The sequence below is a fragment of the Carassius gibelio genome, chromosome B24 (assembly GCF_023724105.1).
Source record: "Carassius gibelio isolate Cgi1373 ecotype wild population from Czech Republic chromosome B24, carGib1.2-hapl.c, whole genome shotgun sequence".
Classification (NCBI taxonomy): Eukaryota; Metazoa; Chordata; class Actinopteri; order Cypriniformes; family Cyprinidae; genus Carassius; species Carassius gibelio.
In genome coordinates, this window is record NC_068419.1 from 22262376 (window position 1) to 22282803 (window position 20428).

The window sequence follows — 20428 nt, forward strand, 5'->3', positions numbered from 1 at the left end:
TTTAAGAATATATTAGTTACCCCACTGTCAGATCATTTTATTTGTTTCAACAAAAGTTCCAGAGGTTTTGGAACATATAACATTGTATCTCATTATGACCCTTACCAAAAAGTAGTACACTTCAAGTTTATTTTATTAAGGATATTTAAGTAAAGTTCAATTATATTTTAAGTATACTTTACGTAGCAAGTATACAAATATCAGTGTTCTAGTAGTATACTTGTAAGTGTACTGTTTCAATTCTCCTTGGGACTAAATTGGCCCACTTTCTAAATTATATAAAAGTATACTTTTAAGTATACTCTAAGTATAACAGTAGCAAACTTTGAGTACTATAGTAACTAGTTTACCTCTATGTTTGTAGTTTGTACTGCAATTATACTAAAAGTGAACTTAATAGGTTTACTTACTTTGTACACTTTGAAGTATAGTCTCAGTAAACTACTAGTTTAGTAGTTTTATACTTCAAGTATACTCATAAGTTTTCATTAAGTGAAATTTACATCATACTTTCAGTATACTACTATGGCCCTATTTAGGTTTTTTGTATATATTTTGTTATATGAATATCTGAACATACAAAACATCCAAAGAAAGAACAGAGTATCTGCTTGTAGACAAAAAACATTTTATTCTAGCTTCATGCACTCTTTTTTTAAACAGTTTAATGTGGGTAAATTTCATTAAAAAATAAATAACATTGAACAAAAAGCTGAAAAAAAACTATGAATTGGATTCAGAATGATAATCAAATGTAGATGGAGTCGATCAACACCCCAAAGCTTGACTATAATTATTAGTTCTTCATTTGTCGACGTTTTGTACCATAACTTTACAGTTTTCATGCGGTTTCATGTCGGTTGATCATGCTAGATCACGTGTTAGTATCTGGTGTTTCTTTTTTTATTCTTCACTTGTGTTTTTTGGGGGGAATTGCAAAAGATCTGTACTAGCGCCCTCTACTGTATAACAATGAAAACATGGTTTCTAGGAGTAAAGCTCAAATATAGTTAGGCTTTTTGTAAGTATACGTCAAGTATACTTAAATGTCATTATAATTATATTTCTGAGGAGTACATAAAGCCCATTTCTGAGAAGTAGATAAAAAGTAAACTAAAAGTATACTTTCAAATTTTTTTGTTTAAAAGAAGTATACTAATAGCACACTTGAATAAACTTCTTATTCATAAGGGGAAGGATCCACCAGGTGCCACTCATTCATTTACAGTAAATTACGGGAAGGAACACACACTTGTTTAAGTGTATCATGGTAAGAGGATTCATGTCCACTGGCAGTCCTGAAGGACAATGTCAATGCCTTGAACACAGGAAGTCAGTGGACTGAGACCAAGAGAAGTGCAACTTGTGCCTTGTTTGGTTGATAAAGATCTTGTGATTACGTAGACAGATTATTTGGAGACATTGTTTTTGCCATTTGCAAGAAAGTAGGAAGTAGAGTGCAATTACTCTCCGATACATGCATAAACATACAGATAAAATTGCAAATATTCATCTCAGTTATGCTCCATTAAGCTTTTAGGATTTACCAAACCAAATTTCCCTCTACACATACACAGGTACCTCTAACCACACCAGTCCAAAACTGTTATATACCGTATACAAAGGAAGACGGCTAAGATATGTGAGATGTGTCAGTGCCAAGGCTGACTTTGATGATAAATGTCTGAGGAGCAAGTGTTGGAGGTTCTCTTTGGATTAAGTAGGTATCTAAATAACAGCAGAGAAAGCCTAACGGCCAGATTTATGTCGTCTATTCCCAAGAGTGACCGTACCCCTCTGGTAATGGCTGCGGAATCAAGGCCCATAAATCCATGTGGTGTGACACGGCCCCGGACAGGTGATGGCCAGTGTGTGGCCCATACATTTCATTGACTTACACTTTAGGGATCTTAGAGGTCGGAGAAGACAACAGCAATGGCATTAAACCCCAGGAAGTGTGAATAAACAGGAGTCACATTATCGAGAGTTAATATCATTTTTAAATAATTATTCCAATTAATTTATTTCCATATAAAAGCACAGACTGGTCTTTAGCTGAGAAAGCAGAGTGACTGTAATGCAGAAGATGAGAGAATGCTGCTCAGTGCATGCAATTTGGTCAATTTACAAAGATCCATGTAAAGCAATAAGCATGCTACAGGCACCCACAGCCATGGAGTTTGCTGTTTTTCTTCTTTCTTTTTTTTTTGACCACTGGCAATTAAATAACACAAGCTTTCTCATCCCAACATTGTGAAAGTGTTTTAGCTATTGATTCTCTGACTTATTTTTCAGGAACAAATTGTATTTGTTGCTTTTGCCCATACAAAACTTCCAGTTTTGTGCATGATAATTGAGTTATCTTCTTGAAAACTGCAATTTGAGAGCTAGTCAATCATCCTGCACTACTTAATTGTCCCTTGTTTAGTATATACACTCTTCAATCATTTATCTGTAAGACAGGTTGAAAGCAAGCTTGTCTCCTTTCCAGGAAACGCTCATCTATATACAGCAATTGAAGTAAAAATCTCTACTGTATTATTAACATGTGCAACGGCATTAGCATTTCCATTCAACCAGTTGTAGCAGGGATAGTTCGAAGGAAATGTTTTCTGCTATTTGTAACTTTTTAGGCAATTAAGAAATTATAATTTTCTGTGCATTGCATCACAATGTTGTTGTAAATGTATCTTTACCTGTTTTTCCACCAAATGTTCATCTACAGTATGTAGCCTAAAACATTGTTTCAACCTGCATTAGCATTTCGATTCTGTAACATGTTCCTTAAACAGGTGCATGGAGGGGACTGCTGTGCAAAATTCTACCTGATCATAGCAACACCAAATCATTCAGAATCAAATGTATGTGCAATTCCAATAAGGCTCCATAAGCCTGCCATAAACAGAACATCATGGCCTTATCTTAATCATACTGTTGAAGAACATTTCATTTAGAAGCCTTAAAGTAAAGGTCATTATTAATGTCGGAGAGCTGATGTCTTGTTTGGGCATGTGTCTGTCTCTCAGGAGAGGATTACCGGAAAGCATCACTAGGTCTAAAGAGCTAGGCAGCAAAAACTTAAATTTAATTTCAGGACTGAAAAATGTAGTGCAGCAACTGGATTTTCATTACATATTGCCATAACGCTGAGAAACTCAGGCCTAACTTTGGTAATTTAATTGAAAGGATATTTATGCCTAAACATGCATGAAAATGTCTTGCCTTCGAGGAGAGCGAAATACAGATAAAAGAGCAATCAATTGTAGCGCATAATGAATAGTAAGTACAAAACCCATGAATAAAAATGCTAAATAATTTTGCCTTGTGCCATAAACATAGTGATTTGCATATCCCCTCTGTCTGATGTCAGTTAGCCCTATGAGAGTGCCTGAGTTTGGCGTCCGTCACAGTCTGTCAATACAAATGTGTCAGTTGGCAGCGCCCAAGTGGCACGGTCGATACTCCCGCTGCCCTCTGACAATCCTGGCATCCTTCGTCTCAGCTCCCCAGGGCCCAGCTGTGTGCCAGTCGGCCCCTTTTCTGTTGTGTTACCCAAAATGCCATGCCAATATTTCTCTGGCTGTGCATCCCTGAGATAATCAGCATGTTTCCACTGAATATTTCATTAATGGCTTTAGTACAGCTCTTTTTTGGCTCCTGAATAGATTTGATTGTGTAACTTGGCACAAAAATATATTATTCTTCCCCACATACACTAATAATGTACTAATGGACAACAGCAATTTTGTTCAGATTAAAAGCTTTTACATATCCTCTCACAAGCCGCATTCCTGTTTCAGGTTTAAATGACTAAATGAATAGCCTTCTGGCTTCAAAGTCACCACTATAATCCAAAACCAAAGACTGGATTTAAATAAAAAATTCAGTAAATGGACTGCATGTCATGTTGGCAAAATTAATTTCTCCTTAACCAGCACACTGTACGTCTTTTCTTATTTGGAAGATAAAAGCCGAATTAAATGTAAAGTAAATGTAAATGTAAATGCCAAACACTGTTTTTTAATCCTGCTTCGTTTGTTTTTGAATTTTACATTAAAACCCACAGAGTGAATCCTAACATTTTGAGAATTTTACTTTGCTTTTTTGCTTTTAAGATCTATTGCCACAGCTAATTTTAGATGGAAAGCTAAGGATGTATTATGCCTTAGTCAAAGATATAAATATATAAATTAAAAAAAAAAAAAAAAAAAAAAAAAAAAAAAAAAAAAAAATTATATATATATATATATATATATATATATATATATATATATATATATATATATATATATATATATATATATATATATATATATATATATATATATATATATATATATATATATATATATATATATATATATACTGGGGGAAACATTATTGAAAGCCGGCTTCTGACCAAACCCAAAGTGGGTAGGATATTTTAATTTCATATTTTTTATTTTATTTCTAAAGGCTCATATAAAAAGTTCACTCGTTAAATTAAATGAAAGTATAAATAATACAATAATATTACACACCATTTAATTCATTAATAAACATCTTTGGACATGAACAATACCTCAAATTGTGTGTTTTTTTAAGAAGAGTTGTGCTGTTACTTTATGTCCTGAAGAAGAAAAATAAAAGTCTGATAGACATACACTGAAAGAGGAATTTGAGACATGCTGTTTCAAATATGATAAAAGCTTGTGTCTCAGATTCAGACTGTACAGTATGTTCAGTCTGATCAAATCAACCTCTTAAATCAGATCAGATCATTACACGGCAAGTCTGAGTAGTAAAACACCACTGAAGAGCTGTGTGAAATGTATCTGTATCTGATCAACACCTCTTTTACAAAACAGACTAAAGAATACTGTTTAATGCTGTTCATGTGAAGTATTTACACACAAAATAAAAGATTGAACCTGAAAGGCGTGCAAAGCATTTGATGAAACTTTTTTTCCTGTGCATATAATCTAATGTCTTTGTAAACTTCCCTATTAGATGTGATGAATATCTTTAATACATTAAAATACGTTTTAAAGTAATAGTAGCTACACCCCAACATTTAAATATGCTGATTATTTGCTCACTCTCAGGACATCCAAGATGTAGGTGAGTTTGTGATGTGATTGATCAGTTGTTTGAACTCTCATACTGATTGAAACCATTCACTGAAAATGATCCATTAGAAAGTAATGCTCAATTACTCCAAATCTGCCCTGTTAATTCAAGCCTGTAAAATTATTATTTGTTTAGGAAGATAAGCAGCAAGTATGAATGTTCTGGCATAAATCTAACAATGCCCAAATCAGTTCCCATGCTCTTTGTGGAAAAGTCTGGTTAAAGCTTTAGCTAATGAGGTACGAACACATTAGTGAGAGGACAGACACATTCTCACTAAGGTTATCGATCTACCCACAGGGCAGGCGAGACTGCACTCTACCTTATTAGAAACTAGGGTATGCTTTCAGAAGGATGAAAAATTTTCTAGAAATAAACATGAAAGATAAACATTTAAGGGCAATTCTTTCTGAAGGTACACTCACTGTGAAGATCACAATCAATAGGTCTCCATTGATACACATGCATCAGTGATGCTACCATTAAACAAATGCAGACCCAACTTCAGTAAGGTTAGTTCACCAGTTCTTACAGAGATGAGCCTGTGGTTAGACCTGTAGACAAGCTGGCACCCGGAGCCTTGTGTCTGTTCAAAGTCAGGTGGATTGAGCGAGCATGGTATAAGAAGTCAGATGGGCAAATCCAAAAATACCTTGAGGTGTTAATGGAAGCTCATTGGAAGGCTTGGCTTTTAGAGAACCTTCAAAAAAGGCCAAATGAAGCTCAGACAGGGAGTCTACTGAACTTTGGGAAAACTTGCTTTAATATGTATATTACACTTGCCAAAGAAAATTTGTATCATAAAAAAAAAAAAATATTACTATTATTCAGTATTAAAGCAACAAAGGGTTTTTTCTTTACACATAGAAATAGTTTTGTTTACAGTTCATTCTGAATGAGTGTTTTATTGTAAATGCTTCTTTATGTTGAGTTTAGGGGTCTTTGTTTACAGCTTTTTATTATATATCTTTTTAATCGGTCAAAATAATTTGGAACCCATCTCATTATTGCTATTCTAGAGTTAAATATGCATTTGGGAGAACAATTTTCTTTACCATTTTTTTTTTTTTTAACTGCTTATACATTTTCAAAACTTTACACACAAATCCAAGAATTGCACACACAAAATTCTCAAAAATCTCAAAAGAAAACTTTTGCAAACACCTTTGCTGCAATATTAATTCCTGTTATATTTGTGTATGTTACATAGAGGATTGTATGTTGTGTTTAGCTAAAAGTGTTTTATGAAATTGAAAACCGAGGCAAAGGCCGAGAATTAGCGTACGGTTTTGCAGATTTGGTGTGTGGCTCTGGTGTTTGAGTGTCAGGTTTCAGAAGATTTTGTGTGTAAGCAGCTGAAAAAAAAAATAATGTCATAGATGACCAGGCCTAACTGTAAATTTACCAGAGCAACCAAATGAGATGCAAAGGTAGGATAGAAGATTGAAGACGACTGAATTAGGGAGAAAAGACTGATAGAGAAAAAAGAAAACTTTCAGAAAGAGGAGCTTTATTCACTGTAGCCTTAAACAGCAGATTTCTTCTTGGCAAACATGGTTGCTAGTGCTTCTTACTGCTATGTGTTGAAATAACATACATACAGTAAATAGTGCGCATTTGAGCATTAAAATAAAATAGGTTTTCTTCCCGAAAAAAATAATTTAATATATATTTCCTCTTATTTCAGCTTTAAACCGAACCTTCAGTAAGAACACGGTAAATACTTTTCAAATTCACTGCCCCAAGTCCATTTGTACTTTAATACAAATATAAACTAATTCTTAAATAATCTTTCATATAATATAGAAAACTCTATCAACATTCTACTTTTCATTCAGTGAAGGCTAATAAAAAACAAGCTCAGGCACCTACATGCATACAGATCACATAAAGAGTCCAATCCTTCTCCTGAAGGGCCAATGTCCAGCAGGGTTTAGCTCCAACTAGCCCCAATACACCTGTCTGGAAGTTTCCAGGCTTTACCCCTTTACATAGTGCACAATTTGAAGGGACAGCTATTAGTAGTAGTGTCTGAAACCATAGTCGTTCAAATGATTATCTCTCATGCAACACAAAAGGAGAAGTTTTTCCATATAGGCAATGACCGTGGCTATAAAGCTCAAAAAAGACAAAAAGCAACATAATAGTATCAAAACAATTATCCGTATGACCATATTTCCAAGTCTTTTGAGCCCAGTTGTTCAAAACTTCAATCAGGTAATCCATCTTACGTTTGTGACAGTTTTTCAAAGCAACATTGGATTGTTCCAGAATACCTGGACAGGTTACTAGCTATGTGAAGAACAACAGGCAGGCTACTGAACTGTGAAGTTGGATAACTTTTGTGCTTTAAAGAATCCAAACAGCAAAATAAAATGATTTAAAATTCCCTTACAATTGATTTCCACTTTTCCGATGTTATATGTAATGAGAAACGGAAGAGTGAGATCGGCCAAAATTGGTCAAACATAATGACTTTATTCTCAAAATTTTGTTTCAATAATTCAATAAAGTAGCTTTTTTTGTCAATATTTTATTTTGACTGTTTTTCTTCTAAATTTGATGAGTTTTTTTTTCTCGAAACACAATGACTTCATTTCTCAAAATTTTGAGTTTATTCTTAACATTGCAATTTTTTTCTCAAAATGTGAATAGTTTTATCTTGCATTATAATTACTTTAATCTCAAGCTGTTGCTTTTTTTATTATTATTATTATTATTGCTAATCCTCCTATGTACTTATACTACGCCAATTATATATTTTTTAGATTAATAGCCACCAGTCACTGCATCCTTTCATTCCATGGAAAAAAACAGTTTGGACATTCTGCTAAATTTCTCCTTTTGTCACATGGGTCTGAAATACCATGACAGAATGTTCATTGTAGGTTGAAGTATTTCTTTAAATTATGAACAGAACACTGTAATGTGTTCCAAAGTAAACAGTTCCCCCTTTATGGCTTCACCTGAGCAGCCTGCAGTCGATGTGCAATTCTTGAATTCCTCTTTTATGCTGCATTTGGAATATTGAACATTCAGCGCTTGCTATCAAAGCACAAGCCTCAAGTCTCCAGATCCAATCCACATAATACCCTTGTGCCTGGCTTTGACATTTTCACTGATAAACAAAAAGCTTTGTTCTTTCTATTCTAAGCTTCTCAAAGCCTGAATTCTTCCTTTACAAAGAGTAGTGGCAATCAAAGCGTAGTACGGGGAGGTGATAAATCGATTGAATTGATATTTAGGCTTACAGTGGGGTGCAAGGCCAGTACACTAGGACATGATGCCAAAGACCGGGTTGTGGCGACAGATTCTGGGTCCATATTCCTCGTAGTCCTTCTTAGAGTGGCAGACTTGGATGAACTCGGGCTATAGGAAAGTAAAATGTACAAATATATTCGAAATGTACTGTAAAAAGACTGTGACATAACGAAATATATAAGCATTACCGTAGAAGCCAACATCGATCCACCAAACCACACGGCATACCGCTGCATGTGATGAGATATCACCTGGACCTCCATGGGTTTGGGCTAAAAGTAGAATCAGATGTACAGAAAAAGCAGAAAAAAACACAATAGCAAGGTGTGTAGCTGCTATTGCTATTGACACAGGCAGCTGTCTTCTATGAAACCTACTGTAAGTGACCAATTCAGAACATCGAATAAAAAAACACCACTTGAAATGCTCAGAAGACTCCTTATTCCACTATCATTTAGCTAATTGAATAGAGCGATACATAGAACAACAACACAAACAAATCACAACATGCACACATAAATATTGGATAAATAATCCATTTGTAATTACTGTGATGGAGAGACCATGGAGTAGTCTTCCATCACCATCACTGTATTTTTTACTGTCTGTCATTATGTATTGCTGGTTTTATAATATTTATTGCAGCTTTTTATTTTTTATTTCCATGTTTTAGCAGGGTGGATGTGGCCTAAAAAAAAGTAGAAAAAAAGCTCAAACCTGAAAAGGAGTACTTATTTTATTTATTTATTTCCGGTATCATTTATGTTTACATGTATTTTTTTTATCTTTTTTTTTTTTTGTTGCATTTATTGACATTTATTATTACGTTATTTTATTTATCGAAAAAAATCCATAAGGCAAAGAGTTGGTATTTGCATGCACATATAAGGTTCACTTCACTATTCCGTGTGAGAGCTTGTGGACAGATTGTGATTTGAGATCAAATAAAAAAAGGTTATTGATAGTGCTCCTTGACTGCAAAAATGCTGCAACCTTATATGGAGGGAAGTTGTAATATTGCAGTTTTAAAGTTTTTTTTCTGTTAAGGTTTTTGCAGGTTTAAATATGTCTTAAAAGGCATCAATTCACCAGTACACAAATGAAGGTCTTAAAAGGTCTTAAATCAGTGTCCTAAAAGTCATAGCACTTTTTTCTCTCCTTTGAATGGAGTAGATTTTTCCGAGCACATTGGCAGATATTTGTTTTTTTTTTTATGTCTCCCTAGATGTTTAAATTTAGAGGACAATATGACATACTGTGTTCCTGTCAAATGTCTTAAATTTACAGACGTGCAGAAATGCAGTTTATTTGAATTATGCTTTTGACACTTTCTTTATCTGCACATTTTCCACATTTGTTTTTACTAAACAACTATTGTGTCCTTGTTCCATCCTTTCGACCACTCGGGTGCTTATCGCAATTACAGTGGACTATTTTTACAGTTTCACAACTGAATGAAAACTAAACAAATATTTAGTTCACCTCATCTTATCTTTCCATTGAGCTAGCAACAGTTCATTATGGTGTAAGCTGTTAAAATACATGAAGTGCAGCCTTAGATTTTGGGTAGAGTAATTAAGAACCTCTTGAAACAGCCTTTGTGTCGACACCTTAACATGCCATCAGCCTTACGAATACTGAATTTGAGCGTGAAGGGAGAAATTCTGAGACCGTAATGAGATCAGACCTTTATTCTGCCTCCGCTGAGCTCCTCACTCATTTTGAGTCGGGCGTCCACCACACGCTTCAGGTCCCGCTGCAGTCTGCGGCCAAAGTCCCGGAACATAGTGGAGCCACCGGACAGGACTATGTTCTAATACACACACAATATATATGCCTTTTTATTATTTTCACCCAAAAAGAAAACATAATACACACACACACACACACACACACACACACACACACACACACACATACATATATACATATATATATATAAACATACACATATTTGCTTCTGTTTGAATGGATACATTTTCGTGACACAGACAAAGCATTACTGCTCCACCTTCCATGTGCTGTTAATAGGGACTAAAACTTAATTTTAACAAATAAATAAATAAAAATAAAAAAAAACACAACATTACAGATATTAAGTCACTGAAATTAAAATAAACCCCTTGCAATACTGTGGAAACAAGTAATACATTTAGATTGTGTCCGCTTATTAAATAAATCCTCCAGTCCACAGAATGTTTTAATAAAATATAAAAGCAAAATATAGATTTTATTTCCCTTTATACTTCTGCAATAAGCTACAGTTACTTTATTTTTTTCCAGCAGAATCTGACAAGGACAGTAGAGTTGCATGCTGTGAATAAATGGCCATGTGCTGAATGGGGTCATCTTATAACAGGGTATCTGCAGGAGATGTTTGTTCCATTACAGGTTTCAGGGTTCAATTCTTACTTAACCAACTTGAGGAGATATCCCGCTTCTTGGATTAGGAAATGCTGGTTTCATCTAGGAAATAAAAGGCTGGCTTCTTCCATCTTTTCTTATGATGAGTTTAAAGGGTAGATGGACTATGGCAGTGGACCCTTTCACTGAGGTGAGCAGCTTTTAATCTACACTGCATGCCAGAAATAGGTAAGATATGTGCAAACTAACATGCACCTTTTTCATTTGCCCTCTGTTCTTTGGTGATATTAAGATGCACATAATTCATTTAATCTATAATTCATTTTTTTTTATACCTGAAGACTTAACCCTCCAGCTGAGGATAATCGAATAATGTCAAATTGACACTGCAGGGGTGGCACAGAAGTGCTTCTGAAGTGACATTTAGGTTTCTTTACTATTTAACGTTGCTCAAAGGTGGAATAAATACACTGAAACTATAATTACAATTGCATAATTTTATTCTAGCAGCTGAGGGGAGTCGGAGAAGGCATACTTTAATGTGGTTTTAATGCAGCATTATGTGTTTACACTGAATTTTGAGCTGGCAAAAAAAAAAAAAAAAAAACTTTACTCAGGTGTGCCTTAATACATTTTAGTTTACATTTTGTAAGGTCTTTTGCATTACCACCTCTGCTTAAAGTTGTGTAAAACAATCTTACTAAGGCCCCTTCAAGATGTGAATGTCTATTTTTCCCTCAGGTACAGTATAATGAAAGCTTTCTGACATTATGCAGCTTTTACAGTTCACAAATTTAAATAGTAAATATCTGCACAACCAATCAATGCACCCGGTTATATGTCATGTACTAACCTATATCCTATGCTTATGCAAGACAACCTATCCAATTACAGTATGCGTGTCGTTGCCCAAACACATGCTACATGCAAACCCTGGGTCTTTCTGCAAGCACCTTTTCACTTTTAATTATTCAATCAATTCTTGATGAATAAACGGGTTGAGAATGATGTTTCATGTTTTATTCTATAGCTGTCCAAAACAATAAAGGCAACTGTAAACCTCCCTCATGTCCATGCTGGGAGAAATATGGGTATATTTAGGTTTAAAAACAGTTATTGTGTGTGTGTGTGTGTGTGTGTGTGTGTGTGCGCGCACACACATAATGGGTATTGCAGTTCTCTGTTATAGAAGATGTCCTTCAACCCACTCTGAAACTTTTGTTTAAAAAAAAAACTACTAAATGTTTGCTGACAAATGACAATAAATCCAACAATCCTATAAAGCTTGTTATCCTTAGCAGAAAAAAGAACTGAACTGGCTCACAGGTTGGACTGCAATACATTTTTCAGATATCAAGACAATTGGCAAGCAAGTTTCAGTTCTATCAAATGTCAGTTCTAGATACAACCCTAGATGAACCAATCAGTGTTCAGAGGCTTTTGTTGATTAGTTTGCATATGCTGCCGAGATGTTTTCCACCTCCAGAAATGCTGGCAGAAAAAGAAAATAGAGCTTAAAGAGCATCAAAGCACTTTCCGTTTAATATCCAATTCTTTCAGTATAGTCCAGAGCGAGGTTTGTTTTGAAGGCAAATGAATAGGAGTCATTTCACTGCACTGTGATGTAGATGCGCACTAATTATCAGTGTGCATAATTGAATTTGTCAAGACGCTATTTATTCAGTCAAGCTGCGAGATGTGAGATATAGAAATGGATACTGAGGCTATTTCAGAGCTGTTCATCCAATTTGCTGTGATCAGTTAATGCTCTCTCCATCCTAGAGTGTGTTGAGTAATTGTGAACTCAGTGGATAAACATTGACCCCTGCTGGAAAAATAGAAGAACTGATCCCAAGCAAAAGCAATATTCAGTCAGTAAAAATATCCACAATTCTGTTTGCACTTATATATATATATATATATTTTTTTTTTTTTTTTACAGTTTAAAACAATAGACAGTAGGGGAGGAAAAATGTCAATGAAAAGACATCTAACCTTTTAGCTAATAATAATCACTTTTCATTCTCCCTAGTTTTACTCTACAATGCACATGTGTGTATTAGCTACACCAACCTGAATAACGTTTTACTGTGATTTTAGCTGTATTTGCATGACTAGAAATAAAAAAAATATGAAGTCAGCTTGCTCCAATAAGGACTTTGGAAATAGAGGAAAACACTAGGAGTTTAAGTTTGATCAAATTGGATATCATAAATATTTCTACACCATGTTTGTTGCTGGCCTATATTAGTGCACCTTATTGTGCAAATGTAATTTCTCATTGACTGGTCAGCTGGACAGTGAAGTCTGAAGACTGTAATGTACAGGGTCGATGCTAACAAACTCACTGAAAGCCAGAAGTCGTGCTGATCTATAGCTGTATTTGATATACCAATGTAATTTCACTGAATGTAATGCAAATTTATCTGGGGTTTAACACTCCATTCCACTTAAGTCGAATAATCCTGAATAATCTAATAAATGTGAATGGGTAAATTTACAATCCCCTTTTCTTGTGTTATATAATTTAATAGGATATTCTAGTTGTCTAAATCCACTGTATCTATTTTGATATTAAAGGGATAGTTCATCAGTTACTCACCCTCATGTCATTGAAAAATTGTATGACATTCTTTCGTTCTGTGGAACATAAAAAAAAATATCTGGAAAATATATATTTTTTATATATAATGGCAATCAATGGCCACCAAAACTGTTTTGGTTGCAAACATTCTGCTAAATATCTTATTTTGTGTTCTGCAGAATAAAGAAATGCTCAGTTAACCTAATTTGAGCAAAGATTGGATGATGTTTCATGAACATATCATGTTTGCGCGTTGCTATAATTATTATTGTACTGTTAATTTATTAGAACAGATTCAAAATTATCAGCTGATTTTCCATATGCCTCTAAGTATATACAACATTTTCTGTATCCTAAGTTCATCTATAGCTGGACCCTCTTACTCACTTCTACAGCCTGGAAGTTTGGAGAATTTTGTCTTCGTTTAACTCTGTCAACTTACTGAAACTCCTGGTTAACGCTCAAGATATTATAAAGGATTTAAAATGCTGTTGTTGTTTTTTTTTTTGTTAAGATTATTATGATGAACAACATGTGTAAGAATCATAAACTTTTGTTGGTCACAGAGCTTACTGTGTTTAGTTGAGGGAATCAGGGTTCCCTTGGCCTACAAAAATACATCAACACTGCAGCGCTCTGCTGCATGATAATATTGGTGTTATACCTTGTAAAGTGGTCTTCTGACATCGATAGGGCAGTTCTGAATGACTTCATCCACTACATCTGAGATGGGCTGCATGAAGTCTGGGTTGGCAAACTACAGAGTGAAAAGACCTTTTACTACAGAGTTTCCAAAGGTCATTCTAGGTATACATGCTGAATAATTCAGAGAGTGAGGTCTTTTTACCTCAGGGTGGAAAAATATCTCTGGTCCCAGAAAACGCTCATATCCAACATCTATTTGGAATTCATTTTTGTTGATAGAATTGATTCCCTTGTATTTTTTAATCCATTTCCCAGGGTCCATGTCATATTTGGTGAACTCCTTCACTATGTCTGGACAGATGTAGCAATACCTTTCCTTAAAAAAACAAACAAAAACAGAGCAATGCAGACAGGGAGTACAGAAGTTCTTTTAGATATCAATATGGCTATTGTATGGTAATTTGCTATTAGAAAATTAATCCAGAGCAGAACCTGTACACTGACTATGCATTATCCCAGTTACTACATATTTAAAGAAAAAAATAATAAGCAGAAAACTGTGAAATCTAAGTTTACTTTATTTCTCTACACACAATAAAATAAAATAAAATAAAATATTTGATCACTGTAAATCACAGCCGACCAATCGGAATGAAGCAGTCCAGAGAGGGAATATCATCCCTGCTGATACTCACTTTAACAGCTTTTGCAGTCTCCAGTGACTGTTCCGGAGGAATGCCGATCTCTCTCTCTCTTAGCAGCTGTTGAATGAAGTAGGTGATGTCTCTGCCTGCTATAGGGATGTGCTTTATACAGCTGCCAATCACATAGCCTTCTGCCTAAGATATAAAATAGGAACAGAAATCAGCGAAATTGTTGAGGAACTCTAGCAACATATATTTGCAGATCAAACTTAATCTAGTTCAATAAAATGTGTGTGTTTTTAGCTTATACGTCTACTTTTTAATGGTACTGTATAAAACTGTTTACCACTGGTATAGCATGAGTAACCCCATCACCACTATCAATCACGATTCCTGTTAGTGTTCTTTCTCCAACCTGTCTAGAAGTCCATGATGCAGCCAATGCCAAAACAGCCTAAAAAATATCCACAGAGATAAAATGGCTGTTTCTGACATATTCCATGCTGAAAACAGGAATGTGTCTAATGTGAACTTCAATATATATAATACAAGAAATGTAAAAAAAAAAGAAAAAGAAATATGATACATTATTAAACTCATCTTGTGTAAAAAAATGCTATTTGTATGATTTATAACACACATATATACACATATATATATATATATATATATATATATATATATATATATATATATATATATATATATATATATATATAAAAAAAAAAAAATAATAAGCACAAAATAAAAACGTTTCCTTCATAATTTAGTGCTGTATTCGAAACCATAGATCATGACATAGACATAGATCGATTACAAAACAATACAGGTATTCAAGGGCAGGCTTCAAGATTGTTTAGATCCTACCTGTCTGATCGTTACCATTTTGTTTATTTAAATGGGGAGTCATCTTAATTATCACCAGTAAAGTATGGGGTGCCACAAGTATCTGTCCTAGGTCCTCTGCTATTTTCAATATACATGTTGCTCCTTGGTAATATTATTAGAAAAAATGGTACTAGTTTCCACTGTTATGCTGATGATACTCAACTATACTGTCTATCTCAACAAGACCAGATGAAATTTTTAATTATTTGGGCTAATACAGTGTGTTAAAAATTTTAAAGACTGGATGACCAATAAAGAGATATTACTTATTGGACAAAAAAATTAAAAAGTACACAGAATCTCTTGGATTACAATTTTCAACTAGACAAATGCAATGTTACTTCTTAAAAAATGTGAGTGTTATATTTGACAGCAACTCGTCTTGAATATCATATTTCCATAAATAATATGTTACAAAAATAGCATTCTTCCATCTTAGAAACTGCCAAGCTACGAAACATGTTACCTGTTTCTATGCAGAAAGAGATTGGACTATTTTAATGCACTGCTAAATGGTTGTCTTGCATCCTCAATAAACAGGCTTGTACTGCAGTTATATCTGATCAAATGCACATTACTATTCTTTAGCTTGGGTTAAACAAATTTGGAACAGCAGCTACGCTAATTATGTCTCTTTTTGTTTCTCGGTTTCTTTACACACACTTCAGCAACAGCCAAAGACATAATTTCACATAATTTCACAAACAAACAGATAATTCTCTTCAGTTGATTCAAAAGACCAGTTTTCAATTTCAGGTACACTTTGAGTCTTAACTTCATAGGTATGCATGTGTTTTTCTATTTGAAACTTTGAAAAACTACATTAAAGGTTTTCTGTATTTTACCAGACTTTTTGTGAATTGCATCAAAACCATTGGGAGATCAATTTGACCCCAAAATAATTGATGTAACCAAAATTTGATCAAAATTTCCAACAACACAATAGAAGGTTTAAATTTAAAAGCTAATTAATTGACAGGCTAATATATATTATACATTGCTGTCTTTTCAAACAAAATGTTCTATGTTTCTTCTTTGTTGACATCTTTCTAAAGAAGTTGACATATTTTAACGAAAGGTTTACCTGAACAGCAATATATAGTCCTGGGACGTTGAACGTTTCAAACATGATCTCAGCTAAGTATTCCCGGTTCTCTGGGGTATTTAAAGGAGGTTCTGTCTGAAGAGAAAATATAGCACTGCGACATCAGGATAAACAGAGACAAAAGGTCTGTTGAATAAATGAAATGTGGTCTTTTGTAATGTAAAATATCATGCGCACATAAAGGGTGTTTTGTCATCATCAAATGGAGCAGCGAAACAAAGGCACACATGCAGCAGACACACTGGAAACATCCTGTTTGTGACATAAAAACACTGTTGCACTCTGGTACACACAAAGCAGCATAATCTATCATTATGCAAATATTTCAATGGTAGCTTCAATTATGTATGGCCTTCCTGTGTTCCTCAGTGGGAAGAATATGTTACACAAATCACTTTATATTTCTGTGCCAAACACTCCATAATGTTATCTTTAATGTCTTTAATGAACAGTTGACATACCATCAAGAAGTTGTGGTCCTCTGGTTCAGCTCTGAGATATTTAAATATGACCTGCTCCATGAACTTCTCCATGAGGTCCCAATCCTCAACAATACCATGTCTGATGGGCCACTGATGTGTATACAGAAAAAGACCATTACATTAATTCCTCATTACTCTACAGTCCTTCAACAACACACACTTTTCATTAGGAATCTCAGAAAGAACAGTATATTTCAAAAAAGACAAAAACAGCAAAATAAGTACAAGACAAAGCCAAACAGTTATGAAACACAGTAATACAGAACAGGTATAAAATATGATATCATGAGGTGGTAAAATGTATATTTTGGTAAGTGTGAGAGATATGCACACATTTAAGTGTTATTTTTTTCCCAATGTTCTTTTGGCCTTTTGGTCTTTGCTCTCCAAAAACAAACTGCCTTTATGGCTTCCTTTTTGGAAACATCTTGCAGAATCTTCATGTAGTTTACATCATCTATTCTTCTTTCAGAAAAAGAAAAGAAAAAAGATGGTCGGTCCCTGATGATGAAAGGCAACCCAACAGTATGATGCTACCACCCCTTGAGAAAAAGAAGTGTGCATTTAATGTGCACATGTAGTGTACTTCATATCTCAAGTATAATGTTACAAAAGGGTACATGCAGATAATATATCAATGAAATAAAAGGCCACTTAAGTAAAATAAAAATAAGAGTACATTTTCATAACTGTTAAGTACATGAAGTACTCTTTTAAAATTAGGTTTTACACTTTAAATCATATTTTCAAAATATTTTGTGGTGCTTTAAATAAGAATACTTATTTTGACATGTCAACAAACATCCTAAAGCACATTTTAGCTGTAGCGTGTTATTCAATATTAATTTGGATTTGTCTCATATTTGATGAAGCTTGCTTCACTGATTCTGTAATTTTCTGTTTATTACTGTGATACTGCTTTTAAACAGTCTTTATTGTATGAAACACTATATAAATAAAGGTGACTCGACTTTTTCACACAGGACTGTCAAACTCTGCCGCTAGTCTTTTTTTTCTTGGTTGACAGTGTTACATTCTCATCAAACATGATTTTAAAAAGCTCTATCACTAAATCTATCACACTGACTGCAAGTGGAGCAATGGTTTCTTTTGTGCCTATCCTCCGTACAGCTCAATATCATGTCAAGCCCTTGACATGGTTGACTGGTGCCCCTTCACTCTCATCTCAGTTACTGAACCCTTTCAAAGTGATCCTTCACCTCTCTCAAGTCTTCTTGTTCAAGCTGAGTTTTAAAAGACAGCCTTTTCTAGTAGTTCTAGACTTCCTGATAACTGAACCATTGCTGCCCCCTGACATTTCCAAACACTTTCATACATTTCATGAAACTGTTGGATGAGTGCAGTTTTTTTTTTCTTTCTTATACTTATGGACAGTTTTTCTAATTTAAACAGGATGTTTGGCATAACATATTAGAACTAATCATCCTTATTTTAAATTGACTGTTTGCTACAGTACTTGCTAGGAAGTTTTCCTTTTTATACAAACACACACACACACACAAAAACTGTTGCAGAAGTACACTTGCATTTAGATGCCCTCTTTGATCTTCAAGTACTGTATTTACAATAGGTCAGCATTAGTACTTCCTTTTGTGATTGCATACAACAAATGTGCTTGTAAACGCCCCGAGGTACACTGCACAGTGTCTACATGCCTCAACCAACAAAATGATACAATAAAAATTGTATTAGCTTAACGAAATGATCACCTTGGTTGCATAGTTGGGCTTATCAATGGCTTCATCTCCAATGAAGAAATCGAGGTCATCCACTCCTTTCATGAGACGTCTCTGTGCCTGATCTCCAACACTGGCAGTCTCTCTGATCGCAATACCTAAAATTACAATGCTACTATCAATTGACTATTGTAGCACTGTGAAGTCAAAAAGCACATTCTTATAAAATATGCTCAATACAAATTTGAATATTTAACAGTATCCATTGAAAAAAACTCACGATCAATAAGTGCAATCAAAAGATGTGTGTTGTTAACAGACTCAGAGCCTACTATGGTATATTGAGGTTAGAGCAGTGGTGGATAACAGCTTTAAATAGTGGTTCCCTAAGGCAGAGTTTAATTAAATTCGTGATCCAAATATTATATCCTGGATCTGAGTGCTGGACATGCAGTATTAGTCTTCACTGATCTACCCAGCTGCGCATTTAACAACTAAATCTGGCAGGCAGCTCACAGGATGGCATGATGAACTGGGGCTCCGTGTTTCCCGCATAACCAATCTTGGTGTACCTGAAGAGGAAGAACAGTATATCATCATCATGAATGAGATGAATGAATCAGAATGACTGTGGTTTAGTCTATTTGTTTATAATTTTTCAATCAGTATTTCCAGTGAGCACACGGTCTTTCCATTTCTCAGGCAACAGCTGTGGAGGTTTACTATATAGCTATAACGCACCTGATTAATGTCTCAACATGGCAGCGAAGTAAATCAAGACCAACATAGTTTAGATGAAAGCATAAATCATACCAAAAACCATAACAGGACTATTGCTTCCTATACACTCTCTTAATTTTTCATATGCAGATACTAGATGTTTACATAAACAAGACACTTTTACCTCTGAATTAGTTATTTACTAGTGTGAATTCATCAGCTCAGAACAGATACAAAAATATGCATGTAACGTTAGGGCATATATACACAACCCACATCCCAGTTCAAATATCCCCCCATCCAGAATAGTGAATTCATGCACTTGACCCTTATCATAACAAGATTAGAAGCATTTTTAACAAAGTTTAGGAATAGTAGCCTATATTAATTCAGTATATTTTCTACCTCAAATACATGCTTTCATTGGAATCATATAATGACATATCTGTTATCTGTCACACAGATAATAATTAAACTTAAAATAATGATACTGAGGCAAGCATTTAGACAAGTACACAGCACATGCATACAATATTTGGCTTAAAGATTTGTCATCAGATAGATTGCAAGGCTTTAAATTAATCTGGTTGTATTATAAAAGTGTAATCAAACTCACCCTGTCCCGCAATCTATCACGCACGGAGGGGGCCGCACTGCCATCACCAGCACTGGATACAAACACACAAACACATCCGCATGAAACAACATTAACGACATCAGCTACACAGTCTGGAAACCATGTGCCGTTTACAGGGTTGTCAGGTTTACCTTTATTGCGGTATGTATTGTCCTTTAATTATGGCTTGCGCTGTTATATTTTGTGCGACTACTTCCCGAGTCAAAGGGAAGGCAAAAAATAGAAACATGCTGGATCCACTCGCGCTGCCTCATCACGGTCCACAGAGCTGACAGCGACATTACGAATCCTA

At 34.6% G+C, this 20428-nt stretch overlaps 1 protein-coding gene across 1 annotated transcript; it reads right to left on the reverse strand.

The window, feature by feature from the left end:
• Positions 1–6602: 6602 nt before the first annotated feature.
• Positions 6603–20423, reverse strand: actr3b (actin related protein 3B). Its single transcript, XM_052596831.1, has 13 exons — positions 20268–20423; positions 20116–20167; positions 19296–19351; positions 18813–18937; positions 17062–17172; positions 16580–16675; positions 14954–15061; positions 14659–14802; positions 14166–14339; positions 13983–14075; positions 10058–10183; positions 8559–8642; positions 6603–8478 (listed from the first exon to the last, which is right to left on the reverse strand). The coding sequence occupies exons 2-13, from the start codon at positions 20157–20159 to the stop codon at positions 8383–8385; spliced, it is 1257 nt and encodes a 418-aa protein (XP_052452791.1). The 5' UTR covers positions 20160–20167; positions 20268–20423; the 3' UTR covers positions 6603–8382.
• Positions 20424–20428: the final 5 nt, after the last annotated feature.

Bases quoted from the DNA above. Each gene is read 5' to 3' on its own strand.
- actr3b (XM_052596831.1), bottom strand. From the start codon at position 20,159: ATGGCAGTGCGGCCCCCTCCGTGCGTGATAGATTGCGGGACAGG. The intron at 18,938-19,295 runs GTGAGCTGCCTG...TTGTAATTTTAG, and splicing joins CCAGTTCATCATGCCATCCT to GTATTGCGATCAGAGAGACT. The intron at 17,173-18,812 runs GTGATCATTTCG...TATACACATCAG, and splicing joins AGCCCAACTATGCAACCAAG to TGGCCCATCAGACATGGTAT.